Source organism: Chlorocebus sabaeus, chromosome 13 (assembly GCF_047675955.1).
Source record: "Chlorocebus sabaeus isolate Y175 chromosome 13, mChlSab1.0.hap1, whole genome shotgun sequence".
Taxonomy (NCBI): domain Eukaryota; kingdom Metazoa; phylum Chordata; class Mammalia; order Primates; family Cercopithecidae; genus Chlorocebus; species Chlorocebus sabaeus.
In genome coordinates this window covers 53,523,404-53,541,465 of record NC_132916.1, presented here as the reverse complement: position 1 = coordinate 53,541,465, position 18,062 = coordinate 53,523,404, and the positions used below count along the sequence as shown (strand labels likewise).

General features: G+C 32.0%; 1 protein-coding gene across 2 annotated transcripts in view; it reads right to left on the bottom strand.

Moving 5' to 3' along the window:
* Window positions 1-18,062, bottom strand: part of LAMA2 (laminin subunit alpha 2) — a 621,494-nt gene that overhangs the window by 336,576 nt on the left and 266,856 nt on the right. For both annotated transcript variants that reach the window (XM_073022454.1, XM_073022455.1), the window contains exons 8-10: window positions 15,515-15,693; window positions 7,556-7,655; window positions 1,046-1,206 (exon numbers count right to left, since the gene is read on the bottom strand). In XM_073022454.1, the coding sequence (XP_072878555.1) occupies window positions 1,046-1,206; window positions 7,556-7,655; window positions 15,515-15,693 (440 nt within the window). The remainder of the gene's footprint in view (window positions 1-1,045; window positions 1,207-7,555; window positions 7,656-15,514; window positions 15,694-18,062) is intronic.

Genomic DNA, 18,062 nt, shown 5'->3' with positions numbered 1-18,062 from the left:
ATTATTATATTTAGCTTGATATTTCCAGACATTCTTGTCCCAATTCATAAATACTTCATTAAAACTAATATTTGCTACTTATATTATGGCTTAATGGTTGTATATATACACATAGGGTCACATGTATCAAATACAACTATATAATATTTCATAGCTGCCAAGATAATACTACCATGTTAAAATATTTTTAATAAGGGTCCCTTTTTAATTGAAAATAAAGAAAAAAAGTAGTAACTTTCATTTTTACATTAGTATGGTATGCTAACTTTTTCAAAGAATGGTTCATTCTCTCAGCTAATGTAGTTATACACCGTCTGGTCAGAATGTTAGAGAACTCATTACCATAGCTAAAGTAAATCAGTCTTTTCATTTTTCACTTGTGCATGCCTCTATGTTTCATAATGTTTATAAGTTGCAGATATAATGCATCCCTTGGTGTTAACATGATTTGTTATTAGGTGAGCATGTACAACAAAGAAAGTTGCATTTCTAAAAGCACTCTTGGAAGAAAATATTGAGCCTTTAATCAATTTCATTAGGGCTTCATACATTTTTTATAATTAAACAGAAAAATTTGAATGTAGTGAGTATGTGAAGACTTACCTGGGTTCAACTTTTAGAAGTTTATTTAAAAATTCAGAATAAAACCCTTGACAGAATTCATTTCTGATTTAGATGCAAAGGTATAATAGATTTGAATGCACTTTAGTTTTAAAGGGTTGCTATTTCTAGCGCCGTATATTTTTAAATTAACACCCTAGTTGGGCAATGGGGTGAAAGTGTTTTTGTTTTAAAATAACATAGCCTTTAAATGTGGTTTATCCTCTGTGCATTTGTAGGCTTTTAGATAAGTGCCTTATAAACATCTTGCTACAGTGAACCTGGTGGGCATTTAAAGACATGTATAGGGTCACCACATATAGAATAGATAGTGGATACTTCCAGAAGTCATTATAATTGCTTAATGCCAAGGAAATCAACAGAGAAGCCAAGAAAAATAACCTTGTATCTTGACAGTGGGACATTACTGGAATAAACAATGTACCTTGCAGTTACAGGGGCCAAAACAAGGGTCCTCATTTTTGCTCCCTAAGCCACTGCAGTTACAGGCTTTGCAGTCTGGGTAGCCAGTGTAGCCCCTGGCACACCGATCACAGCTCACACCTCCAAAACCAGTTTTGCAATGACAGGATCCAGATGCCAATCCTAAAGAAAGATGAGTCACATATCAACATTTCTAAAACAAATACATAATTTCGTTCTTAAAGTTTTAATGATCGTAACCTTTAAAAGACTATTTTGACACAAAAATAGATTTTTGATGTACATCAATAAAGAAAAGTTAAAACCAAAGAGCATAGGGTTTAATTAAAAGTTTTCTATGATTGGCTAAACATAGCATCTTCTAAGTGTCAATAAAAATATTAAAAATGTAAACAAGAAAGATGAAATCTCAAAGCATCTACCAAACTATGACTATAGAAAACAAAGACCAAGGAGTGATTTCCACAAACGCTAATGCTGATGATGCTACATTGAGAAGAATAAGCAGTAACGAATGCAAAACTAGTGGCTCATGAAACAAGCCTGCTCCAACAGACTATCAGAGGTGCAAGTAGCCTTGGGAATAAAGATATACTACTTAAAACACAGTTTAACAATGATTCTCTAAGAACATTGCCACTGGCAGTATTATTAAAGAAAATAAAGGTGTTCATGGGAATTGATACTTTGGGGATAAGAAGCAATAGATGAGGGAAATGAAAAGTTTAAATTAACTTTTTTAACATGGAGAAGTACAAAAGACACTGTTTATTCATGTCTTTGGTTAAAAAAAATGGAAAAAATACAGGATGAATTAATACAACTAACAGACCTTCAAAATCTGGAGGAAGATAAAAGCAGATCAGTAGTATACATAGTCCATCAGAAAGAAGAAAGGAGCAGGGGAAAAAAAAGGCAAGGAAACTTTAGGGAGAGAAAGCAGAAAGCAGAATGACAGAATTAGTGTCAGAAATGCATACTAAATACATACTAATGAGTTAAGTAGTCTTACTGTTCTTATTAAAAACATAAACATGTAATATGCACAAGAGATACACAAAATGAACAGGAATATTACAAATAAAAGAAAATGAATGTGTGTCAAGAAAGCATATGGAAAAGAAAAAACAGTTGTGAAATATTAATTAGGGCCAAAGTAGAACTCAAATAAACTAGGTTCAATAAGACAAACTCTCATTTTACATTGATAAAAATATAATGAAAACATGATTTAAATTATTATGTTCATGCTTCAAATAAGCACTAATTATCAACACAAAAATATGTAGACAACAAAAGATATCAGAAATAAAAAGTTTAAAAGTCAATGGCTGAAAATGATGCTAACTTACTCATCTTAAATATTTACAGATGAAGTAAGTAAAAACAGAAAATTTGAATAATCTAATAATGTCGAATTACATATTATGTGGTATATAACTATAAATATTTACCATAGCTTATGATTGACTAATCTATAAAAAATGTTCCATTATCAAAGCAGAAATTATCTAAGGCTTATTTTATTAACATAAATTACTACTTTTAGATGTGTATCAAATGCCACAAAAATTAGAATTAAATTAATTCCAAATATCAAACATGATGAGAGAATTTTATGCAAAATTCAACCATTTTAAGAATTAATGCCTGAATATTTCTCTTTAATAACTCTTGGGTTAAAGAGAAAATCAAGACTTTGATTAAAAATAAATAGCTATCCAGGTAGAATATAATAGCAGTAAAAAGGGAACTTAATGTTTATTGGGTATGGAAAAAATAAACTGTACCCAAAAGTAAACTTCTAGGCTTAAATAGTCCATTACTTTAAAAAATACAGATAAATTAAAATTCAATTCATTTAAGTATAAGAAAGAGAAAACATAAACACCACAGGAAATAAAGAGATTTGAAAAAAGAAAAACAAGCAAAAGGAAACTGTAAACAAAGCTAATCAAGGGTATCAAAAGAGGACAAATTATCAAAGAACTACCACAAATATCTTTTAATGCTAGTTAATTTTTTTATTATTATACTTTAAGTTCTGGAATACATGTGCAAAATATCCAAGTTTATTACATGGATATCTATGTGCCATGGTGGTTTGCTGCAGCCATCGACCTGTCTGTCATCTACATTAGGTGTTTCTCCTAATGCTATCCTTCCCCTAGACCTCCACCCACTGACAGGCCCCGGTGTGTCATGTTCCCGTCCCTGTGTCCATCCACGTGTTCTTGTTGTTCAACACCCACCTATGAGTGAGAACATGCGTTATTTGGTTTTCTGTAATGCTCGTTAATTTTTACAGATTGTTTTCAAAACTTGAAACTCTTATGGTCATATAGAAATGGAGAGCTATGTAATTCAATTTATGAAGCTAATTTTAACTTGATATCCAAATGCAAAAAATGATAACACAAAATAAACAAAACTGCTAAGACTCAAATAGCACTTATTTTAAGGTAGTCATTGTACTTAGCATTACACAAAACACACGGGTTAATTCAGTTGGTACTCAAAACATCTATATGAGACAGACATTATTATTTTTCCGTTTCACAGATGAGGTAAATAAGGCACAGAGAAATTAAGTGATTTCCCAAAGGAGCACAACTGGTGGGTGTCTGAGTCACAGGCAGTTTAACTTATGAATCAAGATGAGTAAAACTCCAAACTGAATCCTAAAGTACATTAAAAGGATCCTCTATGATGTCAGGTAGAACATACTCTGGAAATATAAATATTGTTTAATTTTTTTTTTTTTTTTTTTTTTTGAGACGGAGTCTTGCTCTGTCCCCCAGGCTGGAGTGCAGTGGCACAATCTTGGCTCACTGCAAGCTCCGCCTCCCGGGTTCACGCCATTCTCCTGCCTCAGCCTCCTGTGTAGCTGGGACTACAGGCGCCCGCCACCGCACCCGGCTAATTTTTTGTATTTTTAGTAGAGACGGAGTTTCACCGTGTTAGCCAGGATGGTCTCAATCTCCTGACTTCGTGATCCTCCCGTCTCGGCCTCCCAAAGTGCTGGGATTACAGGCGTGAGCCACTGCACCCGGCCTGTTTAATGTTAATAAGTTCATTTCTAATAGATTACACCAATAGACCAAATGGAAAAGAAGTCTGATAATTTTAATAAAGTTTACAAAGGCATTAAATAGTTTATCATTTACTTCTGATGTTAAAGTTTCCAGAAATTGAGGCTAAATGGAGAAGTACTTCATGTATTAAACAATGCATATCTTAACTTTTATTTCTGGAAATATTGTAAACTGGATGTCCAAAGAACCCCTCCTGTTCAGAACACTTGAAGATACAGAATAAAATTAAACATAGAAAAATAGATGGGTAGGTAGGTAGGTAGGCAGATAGATAGATAGATAGATAGATAGATAGATAGATAGATAAATAGATAGATGGCAGATAATAGTATGGTTGCACTGGTGTGAAATAAAGAAACCCCTTGGAGATGAGAAACTACAAAATGGACTTCTAGAAAGAAACATTGACTTAAGTCATTCTTTAAAACAATGTCTTTCCTGGAGTTGACTGGCAAATTCTGATGACTAGACTACAGTTCATGGAGCATGGCTTTACAGAAGAACAACAAAAATTCTAGGTCCTACATACGCTGGGTCATTATCACATAACCTCATGTAAATTCAAGGCTTCTGAAAGAATAAACTAAGAAATATATATGCAGGCATACATCCACAAAACACACATACATACATACACACACATAAGAAAATGAAGACCATATGAATAAGAGATAGAAGAGAAATAAAAATGCAGACTCAGATTCAGATAACAGAGAGTGCTTCTAACAGATACAGAAAATAAAATAAATATACATAATATGTCTAAAGAACTGAAAGTAATATTAAATGTAGATGAGTAAAAAAGAGTATTGAAAAATAAAATGTAGTTTGAAACTTTCCCTGTAAAATATAACAAAATAAATTCCAGATGGATTAAAAAATTAAATATTATAAAATGAAATCATACAAATAAAGAAAACAAATACATTTTCCTAATCTTTGGATAGATGAGAGTTTTAGGATTATAAAGTATGTAAGAAATACAAAAATATCAAAATATATACTAACCATGGGATGATACCATTATTATAAGTAGAGAATTTTGCCTGAATTTTGATAGATGATTACATAAAACTTCTGAAGTTTTGTGCATTAGAAATTATCAACAGTAGTGAGACACAAAGCAAATCTGAAAACTGGTTATTAAAAAATGACCTTCTATCACTGTTTTTAATATTTAAAGTGCTCTTACAAATCTATGAGGGAGAAAACGTCCTTCTAGCAAAAGAAAATGAAGAAAACTAAAAGAAAAATCAGAAAAGAAATATATTGTATTTCCCTGGTAATCAAATTAATACCAGTAATACACTAAAATATCCTTTTCTACTATCTGGTTATGTAATCTGATGAAGAAGTGCAAACCATAAGACCACATCTTACACTCTTTCCTAAAGAAGTTATCAGAGTAAGCATGAAGATAAAAATGACCTACAGATATCTGTCTAATTTTGCAATCTGAGTCTGTATCAAATAATATGTATCTAATTACAGTGTTACAATTTTGATTATTAGGTTTTTATTTCTAAATTATAAGCATTAATTATTGGTCTGGAGCTGAATATAACTGAAAATCTTTGAAAAGATAAATATGTAATTGACAGACACTGACAAGTGGCGAAGAATGTAGGGATGATGGTCTTTATCACATCTTATATAGTAGGACCGCAAGAGAAAGTCTAAATGTAGTCAACGATGAAATAGACATGTAAGCTCTCTTCAATATGATAAAGATATCATAGAAGAAACACATAATAAAAATATATGAATGGTGGAATGAAGGAGGAAGGTGTTGTGAATGATACATTTCTTCACCTTTCCAGATGGAGAGTCAATAGGCAATATGTAATGGTGATAAAAGTACTGATAAGAATATTATTTAGATATTAAAGGTAACTCACTAAAAAACTGAATTGGAAAAAATGCTCAATATTTTCAATTTTGGAAGTAAGACTGGGATAAATAGGTTGAAGAGGACACTTGTTATTTTATTTCTTTACTATTAAGAATTTATTTTACTATGTATTGTTTTTATAATAATTGAAAAATAATTAAATGGAATAATTATTATTAAAGGATTGGTTACAATAAACAAAAATTTGAAACAATCTTAATGTCCATATAAAGTTTAGAGGGTAAATAATTATGGCACAACCATACAATAATAACCATATAATAAAATGTGTTATTTAAGTGCTGAAACCAGACTTCAGAGAACGTCTTCATAGATTTTTGGGGAAACTCATCACAAAAAGTTAAGAGGAGTAAGACCAGAAATTTCTCTATGCATTATGACAGAAATATATGACATTGTTAATAATGGCATCTCTCCTGAATTACTACTGAATTGTATATTTATTTTTCTACCTTTCCATTTTTATTCTGTGATCATATACTCATTATTCAAAAAGGGCTAGGGAAGAGTTACATGCTATTAATGAAAACAACATTGTGATTTACTTGTAACCACAAAAAGAAAAGAAGACTTGAAACGAAAAGTGAGCTCAGTAATTCATCATTCAACTATCAAAAGGTATCTGCTTTTTAATATTTCAAAATTTAGTCTACATGTAACACTCAGATTGATAATCCTACAGTTTTATAAAGAATGCAGGTAATCAAAATTGTGCCTGAGAAACATTGCCAATCTTTTAACGCTAATCATTGGTGGGGGAGGTGTGGGGAAACTACATTGTAGCCTTGGTTAATTTTAGTCTTTCTAGAGAAGAAATGTCCCAGTGCATTCTATAAATTTCCTAAACTTGGAGAGCAACTGCCCTGGAAGTAGCTCCTAAACGCTTTATATCAAGGAGTTATGTTGGCATTTGATTCCTTAATGTTTGGAGTTCATGAATATCATTCCTCAAAGGAAGTGTTTAGCTTAAATTAGTGTCAGCCTCTTTCTTTTCATTAACTCATGACTACTACCTTCTTAGTCCTTTATAAACACTTCTTGCTTTCTATATTATTGCCTACATCTCAATGTGTGAGTTCTTCTGTTTGCTTTTCCCACTACAACACATACATTCCTCAGTGAACGCTGGCATTTCATACTAGAACTCATAGAAGCTACAAACTATAACATGACATGAAAAAATTACATATACCACAGATTTGTGATTTACTTTCTCTCTCTTTCTCTCTATCTCTCTCTCTCTCTCTGTGTGTGTGTGTGTGTGTGTGTATCTCAAAATAAATAATTCAACTCTTCTTGCTATGAAAACATAATTAAACATGAAAGTAATTATCGAGATGAATTTAAAAACTGCTTCCTGGAGGGAACGCTAATACACTGATAGATTAAAGAATAAACTTATTACATGAATGACATTTACTGCAAAATATTCTTCTGAAAATAATCATATTTGGCTTTTAGTTGTCCTTCTATCAGAGCGGTGACATTCTGCTGCAGCTCTCACCTCGTCGAGCATGTTTCTCATCCTTGACACAGACTTCATTTAAGGAACCAATTGGATTGCAGTGACATGGCTGGCATGGCCTTGGATAATTTGGAGATACCTAACAAAAATATTAAAATGAATTTAACCAAATGTAATAAAAATAGCAATATTTTTCATTTCAGCAAACTTTTATAGACAAAGTAGTTTTAGTAATACAGAGAAGTAAATTATTGAGAAAATTATAAGAATTACCTTTAATACATGTTTATAATGTCTAAAATCCAATTCGTTTACGTGCTTACACAAATGTAAAGATGATGGAACAATAAACTCCTATATATTTGTTACTTAGATTCAATAATTATTGATATTTTCATGTTTTATTCCTTTTTATCTTGTTTATATAGTATATGAACACAGTTACTTAAACAAACCTACACTGTGTTCATATGCTATATATACAAGATTTATTTTCCAGATTTAATAGGAAAAAACCAAAAAAACTAAATTATTTGTCCAAGAAATACCCACCTATTAAATATAGCTTTCATATGTATATATATCTAGGCTTAATTTACAAATGAAAACTTGTTTGCTACTATAAATCAGAGTGTTAAAATTAGACTTATTTATATACCTGACTGAATCTCAATTAACTAAGTTCACAGATGAGTTTCAAAATCATCATTTGTTTAAGACACATTCATTCGTTCCCCCATTATGAAGTTAGGACTGTGCACAGAATAGGTAAGCATATTTTATATACACATATAAATGAAATGTTATTAAGTGGATAAATCTAAAATGACATTTTTAAGACAATAATTTTATGAACATCATAGAGATAAATTTTTTAGCTGTTAAATTGCAGTTCACAAAATTTGCATAACAATACCCGTCCCAGCCTTAACTGATCCCTTTATTGTATATTCATTCAGAAGATTCTAGGAAATTCAGTGGAAAGCAACCGCTGGTAAACTGAACAAGGTGAGAAGAGTTTTCAGGTGTTACAAACCATAAAGTAAAGAGAAATTGGACTTTAAGTTAACTACATTAGAAATGTCTGATGAATACCTGGAGTTTGCCATTAATCTGTCCTAACAAAGTATGAGAGTAAACTTTCATGACTTCATGGTGATCACTCAGCAAGTTTATTACTCATTAGAACCAATTCAAAATCTTCAGAGGAACATAACAGAAACCAGTGTCTCTGCATTGTATCTGTACAGATGATAAATTACAGTAGTCCCCACCTCATCTGCAGTTTTGCTGTCTGAGGTTTCAGTTATCATGGTTAACTACAGTTCAGAAATATTAAATGGAAAATTCCAGAAATAAACAATTCATAAGTTTTAATTTGCATTCCATTTTGAATAGTGTGGTGAAATCTCAAGCCATCTTGCTCTGTCTCGCCAGGGATATGAATCGTCCCTTTGTCCAGCATATCTATGCTGTAGAGAACTACCCTCCGATTAGTCACTTAGTCCCATCACAGGTATCAAACAGAAAAAAACATAGTATATATAAGTTTGGTACTATCAATGATTTTAGGTATCAACTGGAGTTCCTGGAACATATCCTCTGTGAATAAACGAGGACTACTGCATTAGATATACAGGAAAGAAACACGAAAATGTTGTCTTTATTAAAAAAAGAAGCTGAAAAAAGCAGATCCTGAGGTGACCCAGATATCGAAATTAGCATACAAGGAAGTCAACGTAAGTTCTGTAAATATGACCAAGAATATAAAGGAAATAATGTTTATAATGAGTGAAGGCCTGGAGCATTTCAGCAGGGAAATGGAAGCTCTAAGGAATATAATAACTCCAGAAAGCTGAAAAGTAAAATACCTCAATTTAATAATTCACTGGATATGCTTAACATCAGGTAGAGATGATAGGAGGAAGAGAAGTCTACCTAATGACTACTTTTGTAGTCATCTGGCTATAGGCCAGGATTTGGTCTACAGGCCAAAGTTTTCTCAAACACGGTATAATTGTTAAAATTATATATAAATAATGAGAATTTATGTATGTATTTATTTATTTATTTTTGAGATAGGGTCTCGATCTCTCACCCAGGCTGAAGTGCACTGGCACAAGTTCGGCCCACTGCAGCCTCAGTTCCTGGGTTCAAGCTCTTCTCCTGCCTCAGTCTCCAGAGTAGCTGAGATTACAGGTGCCTGCCACCATGCCTGGCTAAATTTTGTATTTTTAATAGAGACGGTGTTTCACCATGTTGGCCAGGTTGGTCTTGAACTCCTGACCTCAAGTGATTTGCCTGCCTCGGCCTTCCAAAGTGATGGGATTATAGGTGTGAGCCACCGTTCCTGGCCTAATGAGAATATTTTAAAATCAGCTATTAAATTAAAGATGCATTATATGTAGAACAAAGTGTAAGGACAGGAAAAGATCCAATCTAAAGAACAGAGAAAGAAAAAAAAATTAATTAGCACTGCCTCAGATACAATCAACACCTTAGCACACATGCAGTTGGAGTCCTAGAAAAAGAAAGAAAAACATTGATCCAAAATAGGTGTTAAAAAAATAGCCTAAAATTTCCTAAATGTGGAATAAAATCTCAATTTATAGTTCCTGGAAGCTTTGCGAATCAAGCAAGGTAAGCTTGAAAGCCATACAGACACATCATAGTTTAACTCTGAGGCTGGAAAACTTTTCTGTAAAGAGCCAGATAGTAAAATAAGCCATATAAAGACTCTGTTCATTCCTCCTTCTCTTCTTCCCCCTCATAATTCTCTTCATTCTCCCATTCTTCTACTTCGTCTTTTAACAAATCTCTACAAATGTAAAAACATCCTTTGCTTACAGGTCATACAAATATAGGCCATGAGTTAAATTTGGTCTACAGGCCAAAGTTTTATCATACATGGTATAACTGTCAAAAAGCAGATACAAAAAAATTTTGAAATCATCTAGTGAATTAAAGATATATATAGAACAGAGAAACAAATAATGGCTATGTTCTCATAAGAATGAATGAAATCCAGAAAATAATGGTACCACATCTTTAAAGTGCTAAGCAAAGAAGAAAACACACACCTCTGTAACTATGATGAAAATATCCTTCAATAATGAAAGTAGATTAAAGACATTTTCAGATAAAGGGAAATTGAGAAAATTTGTCACCAGCAGCTCTGCACTATCAAAAAAAAAAAAAAAAAATGCTAAAAGGAAAATTTTCAAGCGGGAGGGCAATATATATAAGATAGAACCACAGAGTATGGGAAATGGGAAAGTTTGGGTTAATGTAAAGTTTGTTTCCTTCTTTTCATTTCTTTAAGACTGTTTTTGTAATTTTGTGACTTCAAACAAAAATTACAACATTGTATTAGTGGCTTATAAATTATTTGCAGCATATGAAAACTATAGTCCAAAAGATAGGACTATATCACTATATCATGAGCTTAAAATACTACCAGAACCCGTCAGAACGGCTATTACTGAAAGTCAAAAATAACAGATACTGGTGAGGTTGCAGAGAAAGGGAACATTTATACACTGCTGGTGGGAATGTAAATTAGTTCAGCCACTGTGGGAAACAGTTGGGAGATTTCTCGAAAAACTTAAAACAGAACTAGCACTCAACTCAGCAATCCCATTACTGGGCATTTACCCAAAGGAATAAATATCATTCTACCATAAAGCCACATGCATGCATATGTTCATCGCAGCCCTATTCACAGTAACAAAGACATGGAATCAACCTAGGTACCATCATCGGTGGACTGAATAAAAAAATGTAGTACATATACACTATGGAATACTACACAGCCATAAAAAAGAATAAAATCATGTCCTTCGAAGCAACACGGATGGAGCCGAAGGCCATTATCCTAAGTGAATTAATGTAAGAATAGAAAACCAGATACTGCATGTTCTCTCTTATGAGTGGGAGGTAAACACTGAGTACACGTGGACACAAAGAAGGCAACAATAGACACTAGGGCCTACTTGAGAAGGGTGGGAGCGGGGTGAAGATTGAAAAACTTATGCTTATTATCTGGGTGATGAAATAATCTGTGCACCAAATCCCATGACACATAATTTACCCACGTACTCCCTGAACCTAAAATAAAAGTTGGAATGGAAAAAAATATATACAATTCCCTACTGCTAAAAAGATAATAAAGGAAATAAAATGGAATACTGAAAGATATTTGTTTAACATAAAAGTAGACAGAAAAGGAAGAATGGGAACAAAAATTTTGTGACACAAATAGGAAACAAAGAGCAAAACCCGATCATATTATTCACTATATTAAATTTATGGACTAAACACACAGTAACTTTCAGGATAAAAACTCCATCTATTTTACTCTTTATAAGAAATCTTTTAAATGAAAATAAAGATAGGTTGAAAGTTAAACAAAATCAGAAAAGACATACCATACAGAGTAAGCATATGAAAACTGCTATAACAATATTAATAAAAAACAAAGTAGACTTTATGATAAAAAGTGATATCTGAGATTAAGTGGAGATCATCACAGTTATTAAAATATCAATTTATAAGATATAAAAATATAAAGATTCAAAATATTCTAAATATGTATGTACCTCATAACAGAGCTTCAAAAAACATGAAGAAATACTGAAAAAATGAAAGAAAGGTAGGAATCCATAATCACAGACTGGAAAAATCCACATTTATTTGTTTACCAAGAGAGACCATGCACTGAGCCATAAGTTACATTTCAATAAACTTCTAAAGTTTGATATCTTAGAGAGTATGTTCTCAGATCATAAACATCCAGTGTAGAAATAAAAAATGTAATATTTAATAAAGCTTAAATATTTGGATATTAGACAACAAAAAATAAATTGCAAGATAAATTATAAATTATGTTAAATAGATAATGAACATACAGCATTTCTGAATTCATGAGCAGCAGCTAAAGAACTGCTAGAAGGAAATTTATATTTAAAAGTTCACATGATAAAAGAAGAAAGGTTTAAAATCATTTAACTTTCCAAATTGATAGGTAGCAAAAGAAAATGTAATTTAAACCCAAAACAGGTCAAATGAATAATATAATAAATAGAACAGAATCAATAAAAATACAAAAAATAAAATGGCAGGAGTTTTTTTTGAAAAGATTAAGAAAATTGATAAACCCCTAACAAAAGTGATCAATAAAAGGAGAAAAGCACAACTTAATCATTTTAAAAACCACAGAGGCGATATCCAGATAGATGCTATAGACTTCGAGAAAATAATAATGGAATTTTTAAAACTGCCAATTGCCAATAATTTGACAATTTAGATGAATTGAACAAATTACTTGAAAAATACAATATATCAAAAATTGACCCTCCCCAAAGATATTAATACAAAACTTATCTAGGCCTATGTCTAATAAAAATTAGCCAATGCATTTAAAAAAGTTTTCCCACAAAGAAAACTAGAGACTCAGATAGTTTCACCGGGAAATTTTATCAAGCATTTTAAAGAGAATTAATTTTAATCTGAAGTTACTTTAGAAAACAGAGGAAGATGAATTGCATTTCCCAGATCATTTGTTGATGCCAGTATACCCCAATAAAATAACCTGACGAAGACATTATAAGAAAATAAAATTATAGACCAATCCAATATCTTTTATGAAAGGATGTCAAAATTCTTAACCAAACATTAGTCAACTGAATCATCCAATGTATAAAAATGATAATATAACATAACCAAAGGGAGATTAATTCACAAATGCAGAGCTGGCTTCATATTTTAAAATTAAATTTGTGTAAATTGTCCACGTTAACAGAATAAAGGAGAAAATCCTTATGTTCATTTCAGTAGGTTTCAAAAAGCATATGACAAAATTCAAAAGCATTTTGTTATAAAAACTCTCTGCAACTTAGGAATAATGGGGGACCTACTGAATCTGATAAAGGGCGTCCATTAAAAATCTGCAGTTCACGTCATACTCTATAGTGAAATATTACTTTAAAATTGAGAACAAAGTGAAGATGTCAGCTCTCACTATTTTTAGTTAACCTTGGCATAAAGATTGCAAAGGAAGAAGTAAGTCTGAATTTACTTGCGGGTAAAATGATTGTTCATGTGTACGTTTCTAAAGCACATAGTTTAAAACTACTAGAACTAATAAAGAAATTGAGGATGGCTATAGGACATAAAGTCAATATTCAAAATTCTTTAATAATTACACTAAATAATTTGAAAACTATTTTAAAAACTTTTTTTGCAATCATGCAAAGCAAAATACTAAAGATTAATTTAACAAAAGACATGCAAGATCTCTGTACTGGAACACTGACATGAATAAAGAAGATAGAAATAAATGGAGAGGTATACTATATTCATTGGTTAAATGACTCAATATTATTATGTTATTTTCCTCAATACTTGTTTTCTTTTAAAGTTTAATTTTTTCTTTTGACAAAATTGTATATATTTATCACATGCGACATGATATTTTGAATATTACTGTATATGTTATTATATATATATACAAATTGTGAAATGGTTATATCAAACTAATAACATATTATCTAACATAATTATCAATTTTGTGGTAAGAATGCTGAAAATCTACTCTCAGCATTTTTCAAGAATAAATATATTGTTATTAGGTATAGTCACCATGTTGTGCAATAGATATCTTCAATGTTTTCCTACTATCTAACTGAAATTTTGTATTCTTTGACCAACAACTCCTCAAGCTACATTTTCCATATTTGCATGTAGATTCTAAGCAATAATCCTAATATTTTCTGTAATTGACAAGTTGATTCTAAAATTGTATGGAAACACACACACACACACACACCCTGCTATAGACAAAACAATCTTGAAAATAAATAATAAAATTGGTACATTATATTACCTAAATTCTAGACTTACTAAAGCAATGAAGATAGTATGGTATTAGCACATAGAGGGAAAAACAGATGCTTGGAAAAATAGATAACCGAGGTTCTAGAAACTGATCCATGTAATATGATCAATTGATTTTTCAACAAATGGTATAGAACTTCAGGTTAACCATATAAATCTGGTTACATATTTCACACCACACACAAACATTTACTTGACATGGGCAATAGCTCTGTAAGTTTTTAGGATAAAAAATATTATTTAGACATTGAACATGTACTTCATATGAGAAGATACAGGCATGGTCAATAAGTCCTTAAATTAAAATTAAATCCATAATCAGATGCCATTTCACATCCACTAGATGACTAAAATCCGAAAAGGTAGTCAACATCAAATATTAGAGATGATATAGAAAAACTGGAACTCATATAACTTTTTGGTGAACATGTTATACATTATTACTAATTTGGCAAAATATTGATGGTTTCTTATAAAGTTAAGCATCTACCTATCTTATGAAAAAAGTATTCTACTCCTAAGTATTTACACAAGGTAAATAAAAACATGACTATAAAACGTATAGTCTAAAAAAATAGTAGTATAAAATTATTTGTAGAAGGTAAGCTAAAACTGGAAAAGATCTTGATTTCTATCAACAGGAGAATGGATTTAAAATTTTAGTATGTTCAGGCAGATAAATACTACTCAGCAATTTCTTTCAAGAAAAAGAACTACTGATGCACAAACAACATGGATAAATCTCAAAATGTTATCTTGAGTGAAAGAAGACAGACTAGTATGTACTGTATGATTCCATTTTTATGAAATTCTCTAAGAGGCACATGTAATTTATGTTCTAAAACTCAGAATAGAGTTTGCTTAGGGGTGGGGATTGACTGGAAGAAGCCATGATAAAACTTTCTGGAGTGATGGAAATGTTTTATTTTACATCCTCAAAGATTTAGGTCAGTTTCAACTACAAAATGTTCCTACTCACCTTTTAATTTGAGGTTCAACTGCTTAGAGAAGCTTTCAAATTTTTTTTTTTTTTTTTTTTGTATAAAACATTTTTGTATGAAAAAGCAAAAAATAACTCTTTATGAAGGAAAAAGCATACTTTACCCCTTTGGGTCTGAAGAAGCCATCAATACATGTCTCACAGTTTATACCAGCAGTATTTTGGGTACAATTAATGCAAACACCCCCTCCAATGTACTTTCCATGTATATTCAAACTCAGACTTCTTCTGGCAACATTTTCATCATAATAGCATTCTTCAGCTTTTCCATGACAATTGCATGCTGCATTAGGGAAAAATAAATTAATAAACATTAATTTCAGATTTCAGATACATTTAAAAATCATTTCTATTATACATAATAGATTTCTTTTTTTTTTTGAGACAGAGTCTTGCTCTGCTGCCAGGCTGGAGTGCAGAGTGGCACCATCTTGGCTCACTGCAACCTCTGCCTCCCAGGTTCAAGCAATCTTCCTGTCCCAGCCTCCCGAGTAGCTGGGACTACAGGCGTGCGTCACTATACCCAGCTAATTTTTGTATTTTTAGTAGAGACAGGGTTTCACCATGTTAACCAGGCTGGTCTTGAACTCCTGACCCATGATCCACCCGCCTTGGTCTCCCAAAGTGTTGGGACTACAGGCGTGAGCCACCGCTCCTGGCCTAGATTTTTGTACCATACGGGAAATTACATTTAGCATACACACACACAAAGGCATCTAGAAAGTATCTGGATTTATTGGAGGTATTAATAAATTCACACATTATAATGGAATTTGAAATAATTAAAACATATACATTAAGCTCAATCATATGCAATTGCCAATATTTGATTTTGACTAATGTGCAATTTTATATGGATCAACTTACAATTTCCTATTATAACAAATAATAAATTATTGAATGATGGCACTGAATGATTAACAACTAGGTCATCTGTAATGAATTATTACCATATGGAAATTTCTGTATTAGAGCCTATGGGTAAAGAAAAATACGTATAATGTAATTCCTTTCTTGATACTAATAACAACTAAAACATATTTAGGTTTTTTTCAATGCCAGACACTGTTCTGAATGCTCCATATTTGTTGCTACTGATTTTAATCCTCAAAAATGCTTTTAGGAATTAGGTATTATTATTATTAACCCATTTTCGTATACTAGAAACCTGAGTCCAGAGAAGTGAAATAACGTGTAAAAGATCCTCCAATCAGTATTGGAAACCAACCTCTGAAGCCAGACTCCAGAGTCTGCCCTGCTAAAGACTGCCAGGATCCCTTCACATTCTACCTGGTGAACGAAATAAGATACACGGCGCGTGCCAAGGAATTAAGACAAACCGAGAGCTAGCGGCTAAGATCATGCTATTTTGCACCCAACTGTCTTGGATGTGAGTGTGCTCTCCCCTACTTAGTAGTCATATGACATTGGAAAATTCTTAATTACATGAAGGCCCAGTTTCCATATAAAACACGGAGTGATCAATAGTAATTACTAGATTGGGATATCTAAAAGTGCAAGTGAGATCATGCATGTACAATCATTAGCATAATGTCTTATAAATAAGTTCACAATTGATTTTTCTTCTCTTCATCCTCCTTATCTTTTTCATGTTACATTAGAAGAATTCAAAGAAGTGAAAAATCACTTTCTCCAGAAAGGATTGGGTAAGACTTTTCTAAACATGAAGAATTTATATTAGGATAGAACCAGGGAAATATACCGACGCAGAGTCTCCTTCCTACCTGAGATGTTGAGTTTCTTAGGAGTACTTATATTTATTTTCACGTGTGTGTGTGCGTGTGCACATAGGTGTGCTTGTATGCATACAGCTCAATCTTTTTATTTATTTTACAAAAGGGAAAGGGCATTTGTATACTGTTTAGAACCGTTTCTTTTTACTAACAGTAAATCATGGAGATCTTTCCACATTAGCATGTGTATCCCCTAAGGGTACACAGAGTACTACTTGAATGAAGGTATTGATCAGGTCCCTATTAATGAACAGTTACACAGCTTCCATGTTTCTCCCTTTCAAATAATACTGAACACATACTGGGAGGACAAGGATGCTGGGTGCAGGGAGGGGCTCTAATGTTAGAAAAGTTTCCTATTTGCCAATTGAGAGACTGAGGCAAAAACTCAAGTCCTAGCATCACTTTAGTACTTGTCTCTTATACATGTTTTTCGAATGCTTAGCAGAATGCCTGAAACATACTAAATACTGAGCTCAAGAAATGTTAGTAGCAGTAGTGGTAGCACTTGTATAATAATGATGAGGATCATGATAATATGCCTTGTACATCTATATGAATATATCTATAGGCTAAACTCCTGGAAGCATAATTTCTAGTCAAAGGATATGTAAAATTTAAATTTTAATCACTTAAAAATTCCCCTCCAGGAATGCTATGACAAATGACTTTTCCTCTAGTAGATATGATAAAACAGTGTCTCCATAGCCACCAACCTAGTGTATTATCAACCCTTGAATATAATTCCTGGACATAATAAGCATTCAAATATTTGTTGAGTGGAAGAATAAACACTTTGATAAGAATAAACACTTTGATAAGTGAAAAATAATATTGTCATTGTTTTAATTGATACTTCCTTCATTATGAGTGTGATTATCTTTTTACAAAGTTATAT